At 32.1% G+C, this 22,096-nt stretch overlaps 1 protein-coding gene across 2 annotated transcripts in view; it reads left to right on the forward strand.

Annotated features, from left to right (window-relative positions):
• LOC127730235 (galactosylgalactosylxylosylprotein 3-beta-glucuronosyltransferase 2-like) overlaps window positions 1–14,732 on the forward strand; it is a 53,642-nt gene extending 38,910 nt beyond the window's left edge. For both annotated transcript variants that reach the window (XM_052238527.1, XM_052238528.1), the window contains exons 4-6: window positions 7,805–7,891; window positions 12,968–13,171; window positions 14,070–14,732. In XM_052238527.1, the coding sequence (XP_052094487.1) occupies window positions 7,805–7,891; window positions 12,968–13,171; window positions 14,070–14,138 (360 nt within the window). In that variant the 3' untranslated portion in view covers window positions 14,139–14,732. The remainder of the gene's footprint in view (window positions 1–7,804; window positions 7,892–12,967; window positions 13,172–14,069) is intronic.
• Window positions 14,733–22,096: the final 7,364 nt, after the last annotated feature.

Consider the following 22,096-nt stretch of genomic DNA (forward strand, 5'->3'; position numbering starts at 1 on the left):
TTTCCGCTATATAGATGATGTTCTCTCACTAAATAATTCAAAATTTGGTGACCATGTTGAACGCTTATATCCCATCGAACTTGAGATAAAGGATACAACACAAATACAGTTAAGTCTGCCTCATATCTTGACTTACATCTAGAAATTGACAATGAGGGTCAGTTGAAAACAAAACTTTACGACATAAGACGATTTCAGCTTCCCAATTGTGAACTTTCCATTTCTATGTAGCAACATTCCAGCAGCGCCTGCATACGGAGTATATAGCTCCCAGTTGATACGATATTCCAGGGCTTGTATTTCCTATCATGATTTTCTTGATAGGGGGTTGCTGCTCACAAGGAAGCTATTAAACCAAGAGTTCCAAGAGGTGAAGTTGAAATAATCCCTTCGTATTTTTTACGGACGCCATCACGAGTTGGTTGAATGGTCGTAATGGAATATCCGTTTCACAGTTAATAGCGAATATGATCCTAATGTCGTAACGACAATCCTGTCCCCGCTTTTTCCCGAATGTGAGCTATCGAATTATACTCATTACCGGGTTTATACTAACATGAGCAACACGACGTGTGCCACATGTGGAGCAGGATCTGCTTATCCTTCCGGAGCACCTGAGATCATCCCCAGATTTGGTGGGGTTCGTGTTGCTCAGTCTTTAGTTTTCTATGTTGTGTTTTGTGTACTATTGTTTGTATGTTGGTCTTTTCTTTTTTAGCCATGGCGTTGTCATTTAATTTTCGACTTTGAATGAGATTGAATGATCCTCTTTCCCCTCTCAGTTACATTGTCCCTAGCATTAAATTCCAAAGTATTATATAAAATGAAGAATAGATATGCTCTGTTTTGTAAAATGTCCTTCAAGGAAAACAACAATAAGATATGTCTACAATTTACAATAATATGTCAAAAATGTTTTCCAACAGACAAGTTTAATTGACAATGACAATTCCATTCAAAGGGATGTATGTTCAATTTGTTAAAAAACTTAAAAGTATATAATTTACAATTTTTAATATTCGAATTTCACATAGTTTCATCGACTTTTTTCTACTTTTAACTACCTGTAGTATAAATCTCCGGGAATATTTCCCCTTTTGAATTATTTGTTAACAGTTTGCAGTTATTTCAGATACTAACTTTTAACTTGAATGCTATGTTAAATCATCACTTCAATGTTACAAATGTACATACTTGCGTCAAAGTCGATATCTTTTAAGTATAAAGTTTAAAGATAATTGCATATTCATTTTCCTTATATGTACTATAATTACATTACTGGTAAATTAAATCCATTTGGTGGATAATGATAAATGAATGATATTTTCAAGAAAAGGTGAACCACGTAAAAGAATGACATATAAAGCAAAAAAAATGTTAAGTGGAGATAATACTAGTAGGCTTTGCAAAGGTATATTAAGTAGCCGGGTTTAGGTTGTGAAGTTATAAATCATTAATTTTCTGGTATAAGCCATATATCCAGCCGTTTCGCGGTGTGTTTTATCGCAATACAAATCTTCATTATATTTCTGAAAACAAAAATCTTCCAATTGTGTCCTTGCAGATATATCTGATTTTTGATTCCTTTGCTGACTCAGTGTTATTGAAAAAAAAATCTAAACTTCATATCTTATGCGGTTTCAGCATTAAATATAGAAAGAACTTGTTTCATTTTAAAGGTCAACCATGGACATTGGTGAATTGACCAGTCGAACGCAACTGTTTATCATAATTTTGTATCATTATGTGTTGGTTAACATACCTCTCTATTAGTATTTGCAAGAGATATAGAGATTGTTGAAATATCAAAACTGTGTGAACACAATTTTTACCAAAGTATTATTGTTCTTGGCCTATTATTCATAAATTTTTGCATATACTTCAAGCGTTTAGTAAGTCTCTCACTATCAAATTATATAAAAACTGCATGGAATATTAGATCGCATATAGTGTCATCAATTTAAATTTGTCATAATATTTGATTATTATTCTCTGCTCCCTATCAATGTTTTATATTACTAGTATGTAATATATGTTGTTAATTTTGCCATAGCATGTTAAGCTTTTGCAATAAAGATTAATACAATTCTTTCATTTAAAACGAATATCATATAATTGTAATTTAGCACATCTATTCTATTATGATTTTATGATTTTGATATATTGAAAAATGATTTGTAATGATGGTACTACAGGTATATTTCAATTATGTTTATCAGTCAACGATCTGGTAATAGATGATGATTTATAGGTTGCACTTTGTAAATACGGCTGTTTCACAAATCACGCCTCTTTTGGGGAGATATATGATATTCATAGATTTTTTACAGGTTCCCAGATATGATCTTTATGTTTCACCTCATAGAGACATACTTGGGAATGTTACCAATATAAATACACATGGATAGCTGTCAAATTGAATTCTGAGGAAGACCCAAAGTGAAGGGAGGGGTAGTACAGGATTTTAGTATAAGTTTAAACTCTTAGAAGTTCGGGCATATAAATGTTAAAAATATGCCACACAGACCTATATTTTGACCTTTTAAAAAATTGTAGTGCATATGAACTTTCCATTTTAGGATATAATTTTTGTACGAAACTTCATAGTAAAAGTGGCACAGTTTTAGCCGTAAAAGGAGTTCCTATGGGAAATTGCATTGTCTACATTCACAGATATCCTAAAGTAATATGGACGTGGCAAAATAGCTTTTACGTAAACGAAGGTTTTGGATTTTGTTCACATAAATAGTTTAGAACATAAAGGTCAAGCTATAAGATCTTGAGAATATTTTTTTTTTTTTAACAAGCTTTAAATCGCTATTAGTTAAAAAAAAATTGGCATCTTTTTAGAGGGATTATTGAATAACTGACAACAACAACAAATTCCAAAAGCATAAATGCATTAAAATATAACTTAAATAGTACAGGCGATGTTTATGACTTTGGACATCAAAATGTGGGGATGGGGTGGGTGGAGTTGGGGGAATTATTATTTGAAACGTCACCCCTTCAATACAATACTGCGGCGTTGAGGAACACTGTAGTTAAATATGAATAAATGTGTATCTGAAAAAAAAAACAATACATTTTTCTACTTATAAGAGCTTTGGTTATGGATAAGAACGCGCCTCTCATACATCTTTTGTTAAAAAAAATAATACATATTTGTCAAATTCCAACAAAATGCAAGTTTTAAGCTATCATAAGACACTTACTACCTGGCTCAATGATCATAAATACGCTGAAATATAGAATGAAACTCCAGGAACACAGATGAGACTGTGATACCTAGAATTTTATAAAAAAGATTGAATTTTTAAAATCTGGTCCTAGTGTGAAATGAATTCAAGGGAATGTCCTCCCCATTTTGTCAGCTGTTCCAACCAAATTAGGAATGAATAACTGTCTCAATACAGTTTATCTTTTTGCGTGAACCCTGAGGGGTTCACGCTTATATATTAGCGAGTTTTGGAAGCTTTTATGGGCCATTCGACATCCTCGGAAACAAGATTCTCGGAACGTCTCGAAAATTTTCGATCATTTATACATGAAGTTGTTTATGTCTTTGATACAGTCCTCTATGGATAGATTACCACGTGACATTGTATAGTTCAACAATCGAAGTTCATTTGTAGATCGGAAAATTAAAAAAATAAAGACTCGATTGCAATAAAAAATCATTTATATATTGCCACCTACTTGCCTTTTGGTAGAACATATGCGTTTTAATAATGCGACATAATCAGAATGTTTATTAAATATCAAGTATAATGATAACGCAATTATTTAATTCATGAGACGGCCCCTATGTGCGTTCTGTGTGTAGTATTTAATACAACGTGCTATTGTGCATTGTGACAATAAATCTGGGAATAGTATACTAATATATTATGTCTCATATTAAACTGATTATTTCTTAACGTTTACCACATGACATTATTTACTTCAATCACAGCCAGGGCAAATGTCGGAAAGCAAGAAGAAAATTAACAAAACGATATATCTGTTATAAATATGTATCTTAGGTCGGAAAGCATAATTATAATTAAACAAAACAATATTTCTGTCAAAATATTTAAGTTCATTAAAATACACTAACAGCCCAAGAAAATATTCTTTAACATTATTAAGTTTAAACTGAAACTAAATTTTCATTAATAGAATATAATGTATAATGTTATATTATGTCCGGCATTTCTGAACAGGAAATACACTTATGAAAATTATTTGCAACATATTAACACCAACTATCAGGGATGCGTACACATAAGTTAAATTTAAGCTGTAGTGAATGAAAAAAATACTTCACAACGATTTTAAATCCTTGCATCTCATAAAAAACCTATTCAATATTTTACAATAATCATTTAATTACTACGTTAATTATTCAATTTCGTTTTTAGTATACAATGTATATGGTTTTATAAGTCTCTGATTATATTTTATATAGCAACATATTCATATAATAGAAAGTCAGACTTGAAGAAGAGATTGATTTAATAAATAAATTGTCCATCAGTAATTACTTGACGTTTGTTTTTATTGATATCATTTTTTTTTAATTTTCGGAAATGATTCATTAACAGGAATGTATGTTAATTCAATTTCAATTCTTTTTGTTTTGTTTTTAATAGTTTAACCTCATAACATCTTAATCTTTTCAATACGGTGCGATTTCGAAAATTGTGTATTCAGTGTCGGATCCGGGGGGGGGGGGGGGGGGGGGGGGGGGGAGGTTCCGGGGGTTGGAACCCCCCCTTTCTTGACGATCAATGCTTTTGAATGGGGACATATGGTTGGAACCCCCCTTTTAAAAATGGCTGGATCCGCCCCTAGTATTCATTGTGTTGACTAGCTATCATACACCCGTCTTGATTTATTTTCATTATATTACACCCTGTTCACACGACACAACGTCGGTTTGCGTTCACACAGATTTCGGATTAAATGGCCATGAATCCGGAGTCAAAACACTTGAGGTAGGTAGTTAGACATCCGAATTCAACTAGCATTAGATTTGATCCTAGAATTAATATACGTGATGACGCAAATGCGTATTGTAATCCAGAGTATCAGTGCGTATGCTTTCCACTTACTTTTTCTTACGCTGCGCAAGAAAACCAGATGCATAAACCGTAAATTGGGTTATTTTGGTTGTAGTTGTATTTTGGTTTATTTGGTGCCCCCAATGAAAGTGCCAAAATTAAACACACGAAAATAAAGCAAACACTAAAAATTGAAACGTACGTACCGGTACGACAATATCGTTATGTTAATTGTTGGGGAAAATATTTTATGTTATTATATCTTCCGTATATTTCCTACAATTCTATACATAGCCAAATCTGCAAATAAATACCTGGTATAATTTGACAACAACACTATACAATTTTTACTTAATTGTCAATTTTCTGAATTTGTTAAGAAAACACAACATGAATTTTTAGTCACACATGTCATAAATATGCCATGTTATTGCTGATTAGACGCCGTTATTGGTAATTAGAATATCAAAACTGCTTGTAATCCTTTATCTTCAATTAATTAACATGTACTGTCAGAGGCATCGAGATTAAAATTTAAATCCTTGATCGTCAAAAGATGATGATTACAATTTATTTCATATGATATTTGTAAAAAATGAATAATCTATTTAAAAAGTAATTTTAATGTTAAAGATTTTATTTCAAATTTTCTTTCAGCTTTAAACCACGATATACGGAATTTTTACAATTGCATCCGTATCCGATTCCTTCATTAAGTTAACTTTGTCGTGTTTCTAGTTTGAGATATTCAATGATATTTTGTCAAGAAATGGGTAAATAAAAGCAAATATGAATGAGCTTGCTCACTACTATTGTTCCAAAATTAAACATATCAATTGGACGAAGTACCAAAATTACACACACCAAAATAAAACACATGCCTTTCGAGAGAAAACCGCCAAAATATCCCGACGCCAAAATTTCCCAATTTACGGTATAGATATCAATTTTACTCGCGGACTGTGAATTTTCGCATTATCTAAATTCAGGACACGGCAGTTTGAGCTGGAAATGTGACGTTGAATCATGGTCATTATATAAATAGCACATAGTTGAGAGGGTGATAGAGCAGATTGTTTCCCCGAGAAAACATTGTCAACTGAGGCGAAGCCAAGGTTGACAATGCTTTTTCGAGGGGTACCCATCTGCTCTATCACCCTCTCAGTTATGTGCTATTTAATCTATTATACTGAATGTTCAATCATTATTGTCTTTTACGGTTAAATTTTGAATTGAAAGTAATTAACTATGACGTCACGTACACAACAACGTAACAGTAATTAGAAAAATAATAGAAGTGAATCAAGACATTTTTTTTATATTTTGACAGTCTATAAAAAAAGTTCTTCTGAGGCCAAAACGTAGACCTTGAGTATCATCTTTAATTTATTCACGTAAATTCAATTCATTGTCCTTTAAATTATCGATTTTCGATTGATCTACACGAGAGGGTGACATTCAAAAAATTGTTTCTCGCTGAGCCACGGGATAGAGTAAATTATATATCCAATCAAAATCTGGCATTTTGACGTGAAGTATGATAACATAAGTTAAGGTATTCTGACCTCTAGCTGTTTCTTTTTTCTTTTTCAAATTTTCAAAATACTAAGGATTTTCGTCCCAAGGAATAAATAGATTACCTTTAATAGATGTATTTGGCAAAACCTTTGTTTCGAAATTTTGGGTCTTCAATGCTCTTCAACTTTGTACTTTATTTGGCCTTTTTAACATTTTTTTTATTCAAGCGTCACTGATGAGTCTTTGTAAACAAAAGTCTGGCGTACAACATTTTAATCCTAGTATCTAAAAACATTTATATATCTACATAGGATACAAATCTTTTTTTATATTAATTGATTTCTTTGAGAGCATATTCATGTATTTATAGATCTTCATTAGAACTAAGTTTTTCCCATAGAATACTTGGACTGATTAAAGAAATCCTTAAAATGTGAGATGATTTTATAGACCGAAATAATTGTCAGTTTATAAGAGGTCCCAATGTAGCTGGTGTGTTACTATCAAAACTAAAATACGAAGCATTGTTATAAGTTGCATGCCACAGAGTTACACTTCAAATGGAAATTGGACTTTCCATTTCTCTATACAACATTTACCGTGAGTACAGATGAGAGCTTTAATAATGTGTATAAGAAATATTTGAAGCCATCAAGGAAACAAAATATGAAGATATGACAGACGAAATAAATGCATCCAGATTATTTTAGCAAACTGAGTGCTTAAATTTACATTGCGATTGGTCTGTGCAATTTGCTTTAAACATTCAGTTTGCAGAAACTAAGAATTGCAATATGATTGGGACTTTGTATGTATATTAAACACGAAGAAAAACTGATGTACACTTCCAAGTAATAAATAAAATAGTCAAGCCTTAAAAGGTAAATTCATACAGTAGCTGTATACATTTCTCTATTTCCAACGAAAGTACAATATCGCTTTTAATTGACTCGTGTAAGAATCTACACACAATTACATATCTTCAATAAAGGTGTTTTAACATCATCGGTATATTATTCTATTCAGTCAATTATTTCAAATCTAAAGCCAAAAAACAAATTCAGCAACATTTTTTTGGTTACCAGTCAGCGGTCTCGGATTCACGTATTGCTTTTCTTTTTTTAAAGAAAGCAACTTGTTTAAAGTATAAGTCTGTATGGTTTTTTTTATTGATTTTTAACAATTAACGATTGTAAAACAGTTTTTAGTTTGTCTATTTGTTTTTTTAAACTCATCTGCAGATGCGATACACCAAAAAATTATCAATGTGGCCTGTAGGGTTATCAGGAGGAAGGACGTATGAAACACCTATTATTAAAGATGGAAAGGTAAGGACTTATATAAGAGTCAAATCAAATTTTACATCGGCTTATTTAGTTTTTCTTTTTTAGTAGACAACATACGCAATATTGACAGACAGATTGATCTAGACCATTGTAAAAATAGTTCGCAATACGATTATTTTTTACAACGTCTGAAACAGTGACAATACAACGAATGAAAAAACGCAATTTTCCTTCTGGTATACGAACGGTGAAAGTACCACCAACATCAGGCCGAATATTTGATAATAACATAATTTTGAATGTAACACTTCTGCTGATTGGCTGATGGTTTTTTGTCTATCAGCTCATAGACATATTTTTTCATGTGACCGTGTCGTCATCAACGTTTTTTCATGATTTTCTTCTTAAAAAATGGAATTTAGAATTAAATTATAAGGACTGACTGTAATATTTTGTCTGTCTATTTAAATAACCTCAAAAATATGGTGCACCGGATCAATGTCACAAACTTGCAAAAATAGATATATATGATCATCATACAACCTTCAACAATGTTCAAGTCTCCAAATTGCACAGAAAGCGTTAAAACCGTAGAATGTCAATTTACTTTTTGAGCTCAAGAATTCAACAGATGGGATAGATAGTATTCATAAATAGACAACATATTTAATGAGACAAAGACGAGATTCCTGACAAAGAATAGAACAATACCAACTGGTTATGTTACATAAATTAGTTTTAGCGATCTAGGTCAGTTTTAGACCAATAGTACACCAGACAATGCACCACAAAAACAATCCATAGAAAAAAATCAACTTTACCAGTAGCATTACAGAACAAGAAAACCTGGTACTGTTAAAACTTTATCAAACTTATTTTGTTATCCTGTGCTAAAAATAAGAAGAAAGATACCTAGGGGACATTCAACACCCATACGTTTAAGACAAACTGATAACGCCATGGCAAAAAAAAAAGAAAACCGACTAAAAGACAAATAGCAACACATAAAACACTACATTGAAAATTAAAGACTTAGCAACTCGATTTGCAACACAAACCTGGGGTGACCACTGGTCCTCCAGAAGGGTGAAATGATCCCGCTTCATATGTGACAAATATTTTTGAATCAATTTATGTTACGGAAATACTTATAATGTGTTCGTTTTTGTGTATTTATTATGTAATTAATTTGTGCTACTATGAATAAGCAAATAGCGATCCATTTAAAAACAAACGTTCGAAAGAAATGGTTGATGAAACAATTTAAGAAAGGAAAGGTATAATGGCCAGATGCAGTTAATTCAAGTTTTCACCTTTGATGTATATCATAACGCGAAGGCTAAATCAAGGCGACAGTATTACCGATGTGCAAATCTTGTAAATTGATAAGGAAGAGAAAAATCAAGGAAACAAACAAAAACTGAGAAACATGCAAATCTTGTAAATCGATTAGGAAGAGAAAAATGAAGGAAACAAACAAAAATTGAGAGACATGTGCGTCGAACGGGTTAACGTCTCCTGTAGTGCATGCATCATCCTCATGCGATTTCACACTCAGTTAAAATGTCACAATCGGGTATAGGACACAACCGGTAAAATAACAGATCAGACGACTATACTGGTATCTTAAATTCTAAGAACATGGAGAGTTAAGACACCGACACATCGTATTGGCCAACCTATTCATGGTGGTGACTGAAAACATATATAGTGTCGGTTTCAGTCGTTCTTCCTCATAATTCTGTTGGAGCAGTTTTTATGTAAGGAGCAACTCCCTGTTAATGTGAACTTGCGCGAATGTAACGTTTAAATAATCACGTTTGTCATAGATTATAATTTGAAGTCGTCCATCTATGTCAATAAACTCATTATATATACCAGGATTTAAATTATGTACGTCAGATGCGTGTTTCTTCTACAAAAGACTCATCAGTGACGCTCGAATCAAAAAGTTGAAAAGGCCAAATAAAGTACAAAGTTTGAGATCATTGAAGAACAAATAAGGGCAACAGTAGTATACCGCTGTTCGAAAGTCATAAATCGATTGAGAGAAAACAAATCCGGGTTACAAACTAAATCCGAAGGAAACACATCAACTATAAGAGGAAAACATATGAAAGGTTTAGTCGAATGTAGCTAAGGTAATTTATGCCTGTGGTTGAAAATCCTTAGTATTTCGACAAATTCAAAGTTTTGTACACAGTCAATATCGAGGAAATGGTCAAAATATCCTTAAACTCAGGTTCACATGGGTATGTGAGATGTAAGCATTCATTGAAATCTGGTAGAGTGACACAACATAAATATATCTGAAAGTGAAGTAAAGAAATTTGCAAGATGCTTTTTCATTTTGTCTTTGTGAAGGTTATGTATGAATTTGGGTTCAGATGAGTACAAAAACAAGTCTGCCAGTAGTGGTGCACAATAAGAATCCATTGGACCATCGACAGTCTGCTGAAATATAAATCCACCAAACTGGAATCGCGGAATGGTTTTCATTTTGCGGTTTTGCGTTTTATCTTTTACCAATTTTCAGGCGAAAACGTGAAATGATCGCACCAAGTCACCGTTAAAAAAGTGAGGTTGTCCTATACTGTTTATTTTTATCATGAAGATTTTCTTCAAAAACTGTTATCACAAACTCCAGGAAGAACAATATAAAAATGTAATCTCGTTAGGTATTGTTGAATATAATATATATTAGAAGACATTCTGAAAAAAGAAATCACCAATTCACCAACATTCCAACTGACTCCATTTTCAGAAAACGACATATGTAAAAAACATAAATTTTTAGCTACCGCTTTACAAGCAGAACCAAATACAATGAAAGTCCCAACTATGTATTGGCTTCCGAAGCTACACAAAACACCTTACAAATATAGATTCATTTCGTCTTCAAGCCATTGTTCCACTACTAAATTGTCTGTTCCTCTTACCAGTACACTTGGTACAATCAAAAACCTGATAATAAATTGTTCAAATAAGGCCTTCGAAAATAGTGGAATTAATTACTTTTGGAGTGTCAAGAACTCGTTGGAAGTACTTGATAAATTGCATGCATATATTGGTGATTTTGAATCTGTTCAAAGTTTTGATTTTTCTACCCTATATACCACATTGCCTCACATTCTCATTAAGAAAAAATTCACACACCTAATTAAATGGGCATTTAAAAAGTCAGAATGTGAATATATATGTTCAAACTCTTTTGGGTCATTTTTTAGTAGCAATAAACAAAAACACTATGTCAATTGGACATGCTTTGATACTATATATGCCCTTGAATTTTTACTAGATAACATTTTTGTTCGCTTTGGAGATTCCGTATATTATCAGGTTATCGGAATTCCAATAGGGACTAACTGTGCACCACTTATTGCGGACCTTTTTTTGTATTGCTATGAGTTACAATTTATGACAAAAATCAGCAAAGACCCATCGAAACAACATCTGATACACAAATTTAATAATACTTTTAGATATTTGGATGATATTTTGGCTCTCAATAATGACGACTTCAGTGTGTATACTAAAGAAATTTATCCTGTTGAACTTACTTTAAATAAAGCTAATACTAACAATGACCACTGCCCTTTCCTCGATCTTGATATCTATATCATTAACGGAAAGCTTAATACTAAAATATATGATAAAAGAGATGATTTTTCATTTCCTATCGTTAATTATCCATTTTTAGATGGTGACGTTCCCTTGTCACCATCTTACGGTGTTTATATATCTCAACTTGTACGATTCGCTCGTGTATGTAACAATGTTTTAGATTTTAACGAGAGAAATTTATGTATTACTGAAAAATTATTACACCAGGGTTTTCGATATCACAAACTAGTCAAAACATTTACTAAATTTTATCATCGGTATAAGGACATCATTCGTAAATATAGCTCAACATGCAGACTTCTTATACGTTCAGGTATTTCACATCCAATTTTTTATGGAAATATTCTTTATAAAGCACAAAAATGTCAGTATTCACCTCTGAAGCTAACAAAACCTTTAAATAGACTTATTAAGAAGGGATATAGTTACGATACTGTTGTCAGGTCATTAAAGATTGCATATTTTGGCGTTAATATTGATTCACTTATAGGGTCTTTGCATCGGCACTAAACACATTTATTTAAAAACCAGTTGTTGGCATGACACGGGTTATGTTCTTCTTATATATGTTATGATGGTATGATACTAAACCCCTAACGGGAAGGATTGTGCCTGATATTCATATGATGAAGACATAATCTTTCAAACAGTTTAATTGAAGTCTGGAGCTGGCATGTCAGTTAACTGCTAGTAGTCTGTTGTTATTTATGTATTATTGTCATTTTGTTTATTTTCTTTGGTTACATCTTCTGACATCAGACTCGGACTTCTCTTGAACTGAATTTTAATGTGCGTATTGTTATGCGTTTACTTTTCTACATTGGTTAGAGGTATAGGGGGAGGGTTGAGATCTCATAAACATGTTTAACCCCGCCGCATTTTTGCGCCTGTCCCAAGTCAGGAGCCTCTAGCCTTTGTCAGTCTTGTATTATTTTTAATTTTAGTTTCTTGTGTACAATTTGGAGTTTAGTATGGCGTTCATTATCACTGAACTAGTATATATATTTGTTTAGGGGCCGGGTGCGGGAATTTCTCGCTGCATTGAAGACCTGTTGGTGACCTTCTGCTGTTGTCTGTTCTATGGTCGGGTTGTTGTCTCTTTGACACATTCCCCATTTCCATTCTCAATTTTATTTCCTTTGTTCCAAAAGAAGGTAAATCACGTTGGTCGGTTTTAATGCAAAAAGGTAAACGAATTTCTATTGAGATCGATAAAGTCAAAGATTGAAAGAAAACCAAAACTAAATTCGTTGCAAGTGTTATTAAACGGAACTATTTGGTCCACTCTTATTTACTAGCTAAATATATTTGAAGCAAGAGGGTCCTTTCTAGTTAAAAAAAACTATACAATATTTGATGTATAACGAGAATTTCTAGAATTATGGGAATCATAAATCAAATTATGAAAGGTGTGGCGAAATTTTCTATTTGATGTATTCTGCAAAATTGACAAAAGGAAAAAAACGTATAAAACTGTAAATTATCTCTTTACAGGTAATAAAATTTTTAGCCTGGAAATCTGAAACAAGAAAATTTCCAATTGACATGGCTGGATTTGCTTTGAATGCAAAAGTGCTATGGACATACAACCCAATGAGATTTAGTACGGATGCAGATTCAGGGATGCTGGAGACAAAACTTTTAGAAAAATGTTGTGCTGTAGAAGAAATTGAACCGCTTGCTGATAATTGTAGCAAGGTATTTTTAGCATTACTTTCGGAGACAAAATATCTTTAATCTTAAAAAGAAACTTTTGGTTCAAATCAACCTTTCAATGCCGTTATAAACACTTGTATTGTGGTTGAGGTTTTAATTATATAAGTACTTAATAAAACTTATTAAGCTTGTAATAAATGGCCTACAAGTACTGCCGACAGATACATTCGTTTTTAAAAGTCCTAGATACGCGGTTGAAAATTATCAAAATACGAACTCCAATTAAATAATTCGAATTCAAAGTCTTAAGTTTAACTCATACACGGAATTGTGACTTGAACTCGAACATTAACCGTAACTTGAACTCTTTCTTTATTTTAACTTGAACTTGAACTCAAACTCGATTACTAACTCAATGTTTAGCCACGTGACACGGTGTCATCTGGGTTTACCATTCATTCCGGATTTCTGTTTTTTTCACAATTTTTTCTGGTCTTTTGTATTCGGAACGGTATATTTTTGACGCATTGCAACCTGAATTTACTGTGGCAAAAGACATTTCTTTTTAACTCGTAAGAAATTCATGTAAATATTCCCACATACAAACCTGCTGGTTTTGTGTCAAACATGTACACGTTAGTATTTATTTTTTTGTTTTTACGGACATCGCTAGAGAGTGTTGACATTACTATTTTATTGTGTTTCGCAGGCATGTGCATTCAAAATAAAGTGGTACGCGTCTGGGTTTTTTGTTGTTGTTATATTCTAAATTACGTTACAAAAGTAAACAGCTAGTCAAAAATAGAAAAAAACGATTTTTATATGCATATTACATAAGTTGTGTGATATTTCCATGATTCTCGAGAAAAATCAATATTTTTCCTACCAATGTCACTATTTTTTGCAAATATTATGTTTTATTATAAGATATTTTATACAGGTTTTAGTGTGGCATACCAGAACGCAGAAACCTCAAGTCCGCATTTTCGACAACTCCTTAGAAGTATGATGAGGATGGTCAAAGTCTAAACCATGAAAGTCTTAGATTGCGAGAGACTTTAATAGAAAACGAATCAAAATTTAAAAGTAATTGCTTTGCCCATAATTTTCATATTCTTATTCGGAAAGCTACGCTGGCAATAGAAAAAAAATATGTTAGTTTGTGAAAGTTTTTTTTTGTTAATTGGCAAACAGTTGTATCATTTGTCAATAAACATTGTATATTTTGCAGTTAAGCTATATAAAAGACACGATATACAACAGGCTGATAAAAAAAAACAGTCGACAGTGAAAATAATCAGTCGTGGTGGCAATACAATTACAACTAGTAGGTCTTCTTTCCTTGTTAAAGGTTGTGGACTTTATAACTTTATTTTTCAAAGTGGACATATTATCAAATATGAACGATTTTAATCAAAAGATGAAGAAAAAAACTGGTTCTTTACACGAACTGAAGCTCACACATACCATGTGGAAAACTAACATTAACCTGCATTTTAATTGACGAATGGGGACTGTATACCGGTATTTATGCTCATTTTCTGTTTGTTGTTATCCAAATGTTGTTGATGTTTTGTATTTTACTGATTTGCATTATTGCATTATTGGGTGTATTAAAGAAAAGTTTTTTATATTTATTTCCGGCGTCTTGCTCTATTTTAATATTCTCTATTTACAACACTAACCTAAAAAGAACAGGAGGGGACGGGGTGCACATTATGATCGTTGTGTCCGTTTGATAATATAATCTATATTTGTCAGTGCAGCAACAACGTAAAACAAAAGTATAAAATAGAAATAAATGACATAAAGAGGTTAACATAGTTACGGTATGCAACAGCAGACCAGTGCCTTCACCATAAGCCAGCTTTACATTGTTTCAAGTCTAAACGAATTAATACATTTAACAGACAACAAAGTATCTATCATCAAAACTATATTCGTTAAAGGACGAAAGCATTAAGATATAAATACAGATTATCACTGACGAAATTCCTGCCTTTGCATAGTTTGATGGTCTATGTAGTATGCACGAATATATATACAGTATAACAAAAATATCGGACTCCATGGTAAATTCAAAAAAGGGAAGTCCATAAAAACTGAAGAAAAATCAAACTTTATCAACCAACGGAACGAGTGGAAAACAACTGTCATATTCCTGACTTAGTACAGACATTTTCCGAAAAAAATGGTGGATTAAACCTGGTTTTATCGCTAGCTAAACCTCCCAGTCTCATCCCATACAACAACTTCTAGTCATGTCAACTCGGAATGGGGATGTTTATCTGATGTTGAGAATATGTTAAACATTCAATGTTCTTAAAGACTTCTTACAAAAAATCATTAAGGGTCGTTTATTTCTTGTTGCATAAGTATAAATATTTTAAGGGAAAACTTGTCCGTTGAACCCATGCACTTGAATTGAAAAAAGGGCTCTTGAGCAATGTACATTTCGTTATCTTGTTGCTTACTTGGAAGGTTTATTGTGCCCCAAAAAAAAAAACCCCAGATATAATTCACACTTTCACTTGCAGGACTTGACAGATAGTTCCGTGTATTATCATTTGAAGGGATATTTCCAGAAAGTGGAATTGTTGTTCAAATATGTTTTAGACTCTATACTATCAGTTATTCCCTATTACAGGAAAAATACTAACGATGCTATTCATATCAACATTTGTAAAGAAAATCTGAATTGTTTTCGTCATTCTTTTTATATGTGTATTAAATTCAAGGAGGAAATACTTAAGTATAGCACTTTTCTGATATTCTTTTTTCGAAAAAAAAATATTTTGACTGAAAATTTTGATACCAGTTTTTCCAAATTTTTAGTAGCACTTATCGTTTCAACAAAAGCATCACGCGGAAGAGCAGATTGGTTATATCTGGTTATTTCAAATTATTCACAGAAAAACTTCCTTTTTTAACCAAATTCTATTCTATTCAGTGAAGCACGAATAAAAAAAAGTTAAAAAGGTCATATGAAGTACGAAACTGAAGCAAAAGACAGTAATTATGATGACAAAGAATCAGCCTATTCATGTATTATCAGCATTGTATAACGGAGTCATTAAGTTCCAACGTTCTCCAAAATAAAAAAAATGAAACATTTGCTTCTTTTCGACATCACATTTAAGCTGATAGCACCTTCTGTACAATGTTAGTCATATTGACATAAAACAAGAGGCTCATGAGAGCCTGATATCGCTCACCTGTCTGTACTTTCAATTTAAGGCATTTGACTTATTTGTAGATCTTCCTTTGCTGAACAATTTTGTCATGGACACTTTCTCTCTTTCTATGATAATATTAAAGATAATACATTACCCAAAACTGTAAAATTTCCTAAAACTTAACTATTTCTGGACAGTAACCCAACAATAAGTTGACCTATTAGTCGGAAGATTACTTGACAGGTAGATCTAAACCTGTTTAAGACTTTCACCTATGTCAGTTTTACTCTTACTGCTTTAGTTTTTGAGATGAAAGCCAAAAACTTCATTAGACCCCTATGTTCTATTTTAAGAAACTGCCGCCATGATTTTGAATGGATCAAATCCCCGAATACAATCTATAAACTAAATACCCTAAGGAACATTCAATTAAAGTTTTTAAGTATTTGGCAAAGTAGTTTCAGAGAAGAAGATATTTGGAAAAGTAATTGGACTTTCACAAAAAATGTAAAAAAAAAACCGTTTTAAGGGCAATAACTCATCAAGGGGTCAATTGACTATTTTGATCATGTTGACTTATTTGTAGATCTTGCATAGCTGAACATTTATTGACATTCATCCCTTTTTTTCTCTCTATCTATTATAATATTAAAGAAAAAAACCAAAAAACCGTAAAATTTAATAAAAATAACCTATTTCCAACAGTAACCCAACAATGGGTTGTCGAACTCATCTAAAAATTTCATAACAGATAAATCATGACCCATTTATTACTTTAACCTTTCACTTTTGATCTAACTGCTGTAGTTTTTGAGATATAAGCCCAAAACTGCTTTTGTCCCCTATGTTCTATTATTAGCCATGGCGGCAATATTTGTAGATGGATCAAAACTTCGGATAGAATTTATAAACTAGATACCCTAAGAAGCATTCAGTTAAAGTTTAGAAGTATTTGGCTTAGTAGATTCAGAGAAGATTTTTGAAAAAGAAATAGACGCACAAAAAAATGTAAAAAATAAACGTTTCAAGGGCAATAACTCCTTCAGGAGTCAATTGACTATTTTGAACATTTAAATCATTTGTAGATCTTACTTAGCTGAACATTTTTGCTATTTATTTTTTCTCTCTATCTTTTATAATATTAAAGATAATAACCAAAAAACAGTAAAAATTTCAAAAATAAACTATTTCGGACTGTCACGGAATAGAAGTTCCTTCATAATATAAGTTCCAAATGGAAACAATATTCTGGAATAACCCTGCAATGGGTGGTCCAATTGGTCTGAAAATTTCATAGGAGATAGATCTTGACTTATTCATCACGTTAACTCCATGTCACTTTTGCTCTAACTGCTATAGTTTTTGAGATAAAAGCCAAAAACTGCATTTGATCCCTATGTTCTATTTTTAGCCATGGCGGCCATGTTTCATAATGGATCAAAACTTCGGATACAATTTATAAACCAGTTACCCTAAGGAACATTCAGTTAAAGTTAAGAAGTATTAGGCCCAGTAGTTTCAGAGGAGAAGAATTTTAAATGTTAGCAAACATGATGAACAAATTGTGTAAAATTGTCCTAAAAGGGCAATAATATTCAAGATAATAACCAAAACTGCAAAATTTCCTTAAAATTATCACTTTAGTGGCAGCAACCCAACAATGGGTTGTTCGATTCGTCTGAATATATCAGGGCTGATAGATCTTGACCTATTGAACATTTTTTCATGATATCAGATTTGCTCTAAATGCTTTAGTTTTTGAGATATAAGCCAAAAACTGCATTTGACCCCTATATTCTATTTTTAGCCATGGCGGCCATGTTTTTTGGTGGATCAAAACTTCGGATACAATTTATAAACTAAATACACTAAGAAACATTCAGTTAAAGATTGAAGGTATTTGATCCAGTAGTTTCAGAGGAGAAGATTCTTGAAATAGTTTACGACGACGACAGACGACGGACGCCAAGTGATGGCATAAGCTCACATGGGGCCCTTCGGGCCCCGGTGAGCTAAAAAAAGGACTCGTGGTAGGATTGCCAATGAGATAACGGTCCACCCGAGTCTAAAAACTATCAAAAGCCCTCACATGACAAAATGTTAAACAATTCAACCAGATGATCAACGATCAAATTTAGAAGCGAACATTTTCTTCCACATAAGACAGGTGTCTCTACAATATTTCACAACCACATAAATATATGACGTGGTTATATTAGGTTTTAAGCTCTCGACCCTCCCATTTCAATCTTGATTTAAGGAGTTTAAAAAATACAATAAAAGGTAGTCCGCCTTCTTAAATATCTCTGGTTTACAAGAATATTTGAGTAACCTACAGTACAATAAAATATATATCATATACTATTAATCGCTGGCGTTTTCTGTTTTCTAAATGTAAGTAAAGTATTTGACATAATTACAAAATGTAACATTGCAAATAAAAGTAGAACACGCGTTACTTGGTATTTTTTTTTAGTATAATACCTTATGTGATCAGTGTTACTAATCAGATATGTAGTTTTATGTAGCGTGGATAATAATGCTTTATTAAAAAAACATTAAAAGAGAAAATATGTGATCTCATTAGTACTTATCGATAAAAAAAACATAACGGAGATGAGGAGGCTGGTTATATCAAATTCTTTACTGAGAAACGTCTTTTTTATTTCATAAAAATTCTATTTAAAAGCTGAAGATTTGAAAGACGGAATAACCAAACAAATTAACCCAACAGTTTAATCATCCAATCAATTCCAGGTACCAATAGCAGACTTATCCAATCAACATGGATGCTAGTAAATTAAAAATGTATCCACTAGTTCAGCGCATTTAACAAAGAAAATTAAAGAACCTTAGTGAACAAGCTCACGATGCCCAATCTATAAACTTGTTTTTTTTTTCTAAAACGCAACATCTTAGTGGTATAAGACTAAGTTGTTCTTCACAAAAGAAATAATAATGATTACAAAGAATATGTTCATGTTATGTCAGGGTTTGTATAACCGATTCATTCAGTTTCGAAGTTTGCCCAAAAGAATTCAATGGAACAATTTGCTTCTCATATCACATTTAAGCTGATAGCACTTTCTGTACAATGTTAGTCAGATTAATATAAAGATAAGGACATGTGGTATGATTTCCAATGAGATCATGACGGTCCGCCAGAGTCCAGAAACTATAAACAACCCCCCACATAGTTTTTAAGTTCTCGACCCTCCATTTCAATCTTGATTTAAGGAGTTTACAAAAATACAATAAAAGGTTGTCCACCTTCCTTAAATATCTCTGGTTTACAAGAATATTTTAGTAACCTACTGTACAATAAAATATATATCAGATATAATTAATCGCTGGCGTTTTTTGTTTTCTAAATGTTGAACTTGTAAGTAATGGATTTGACATAATTACAAAATGTAACATTGCAAATAAAAGTACACGTGTTACTTGGTATTGTTTTTTTTAATAATATACCTTATATGATCAGTGTAACTACAAGTTTTATGTAGCGTGGATAATAATGTTTTATTAAAAAAAAACATTAAAAGAGAAAATATGTGATCTTAGTAGTATTTATAAAAAAAAAAACATAACGAGGATGAGCAGGCTGGTTATATCAAATTCTTTACTGAGAAACGTCTTTTTTTTTTTACTTCTTACCAAATTCTATTTAAAAGCTGAAGATTTGAAAGACGGAATAACCAAACAAATTAACCCAACAGTTTAATCATCCAATCAATTCCTGGTACCAATAGAAAAAAGTAAAATAACAAAAATACCGAACTCCAAAACATTGTTATATTTATGACTTGGTACAGGCATTTCCTTATGTAGGAAATGGTAGATAAAACCTGTGTTTATAGCTAGCTAAACCTCTCACTTATATGACAGTCATATGAAATTCCATTATATTATATAGCAGACTTATCCAATCAATATGGATGCTAGTATATTAAAAATGTATCCACTAGTTCAGCGCATTTAACAAAGAAAATTAAAGAACCTTATTGAACAAGCTCACGATGCCCAATTTATAAAATTTTTTTTCTAAAAAGCAACATCTTTGTGGTATATTGACTAAGCTGTTCTTCACAAAAGAAATAATAATGATAACAAAGATATGTTCATGTTATGTCAGGATTTGTATAACGAAGTCATTTATTTTCAAAGTTTACCAAAAAAATCAATCGAACAATTTGCTTCTGACATCACATTTAAAAGAGGGACGAAAGATACCAGAGGGACAGTCAAACTCATAGATCGTAAACAAACTGACAACGCCATGGCTGAAAATAAAAAGCTAATCAGACAAATAATAGTACAGATGACACAACATAGAAAACTAAAGACTAAGCAACACGAACCCCACCAAAAACTGGGGGTGATCTCAGGTGCTCCGGAAGGGTAAGCAGATCCTGCTCCACATGTGGCACTCGTCGTGTAGCTTATGTTATTACAAATCCGGTAAATAGTCTAATTCGGTAGGTCATTTCCATGTTAAGCTGATAGCACTATCTGTACAATGTTAGTCAGAATAATATAAAAATAATGACATGTGGTATGATTTCCAATGAGACAATGGTCAACCTGAGTACAGAAACTATCAACAACCCGACATAACAAAATGTAAAATAATTCAAGCCAGAAAAACAACAGTCTTATTTAGAAAGCAAACATATTCCTCGACATTAGACAGGACAGTAAATTTCGTCGTGTGAATCTCATAGTGTTATATTTCCACTTTTGATAAAAACGGAGATCGCTATATATTTGAGATCCAAGTGCAATGGTTTTATTATCTCCCTATACAACTATGATACGTGATTTCTACACTCTACGAGTTTTTGTCAGAACTACACTGTTCTATCTCCACACTCTAATTGGATTATGATGGCTTATTCCTCTAGTTAGTTCAGAGAAAAATATTGTTATAGTGTTGTATCTCCACTATTTCTCATGGTTTTTTTTTTGCTGTTAAATAATTGTTATCAAAACTATCTTAGTAGTACTATGATTAAATGGTTTGTATGGTTTGGACTCAATCTATGAGCAACTCTTATCAAATCCATCAGTACAGAATTGGAGATATTACAAAGTTAAAAAATCCATGGTCTATCTCCAATGGAAATATAGGGATTAATTTCTAAAACTACATTGTTTGTAGTGAAATGTTCTATCTGCGAAAAAGATAAAAAAAAAAATCTGCGAAAAAGGGGATGCTTTGTTTATCTAAGTTGCTTGTCTATTAAAAAATCAATCGAACAAAGAGTTACTCTTCGTGTACGTATATTCGATTCCTATATAACATTTTATGTCTCAGTCAAACATTTATCATATTGAGCTTTTAAACTTTAATCTAGATTTTTACCACTATTACCAAATGGGAAATACACCATTACAAGATTCACACGACGAGGTGTCTATACAATATATGACAATCTCATAAATATATGACGTGGTTTTACTAGTTCTTTTTAAGATCTCAAACCTCACTTTTTAATCTCGATCAGAGGACTTTAAAACACAATAAAAGGTAGTCTACCTTCCTTAAATGTCTTTTGTTTGCAATAACATGTGAGTAGCCTACATTACAATAGAACAATTTGACAGTGGTGATAATGACACCTTCTTTACCTGAATTTATTTTTATTTATCCAGATAATTTCATTTTTAAGTTTGATTTTATGTCCGTCATGTTTTCCTTTTATTGTAGCATATGTCTTTTTTTGTTGTTGTTGTTTTTTGTTTAATTCCATTATTTCGTCTAATCAGAGTAAAGATTTGTGACATCATG

Source organism: Mytilus californianus, unplaced genomic scaffold, assembly GCF_021869535.1.
Source record: "Mytilus californianus isolate M0D057914Y unplaced genomic scaffold, xbMytCali1.0.p SCAF_2, whole genome shotgun sequence".
Lineage (NCBI taxonomy): Eukaryota > Metazoa > Mollusca > Bivalvia > Mytilida > Mytilidae > Mytilus > Mytilus californianus.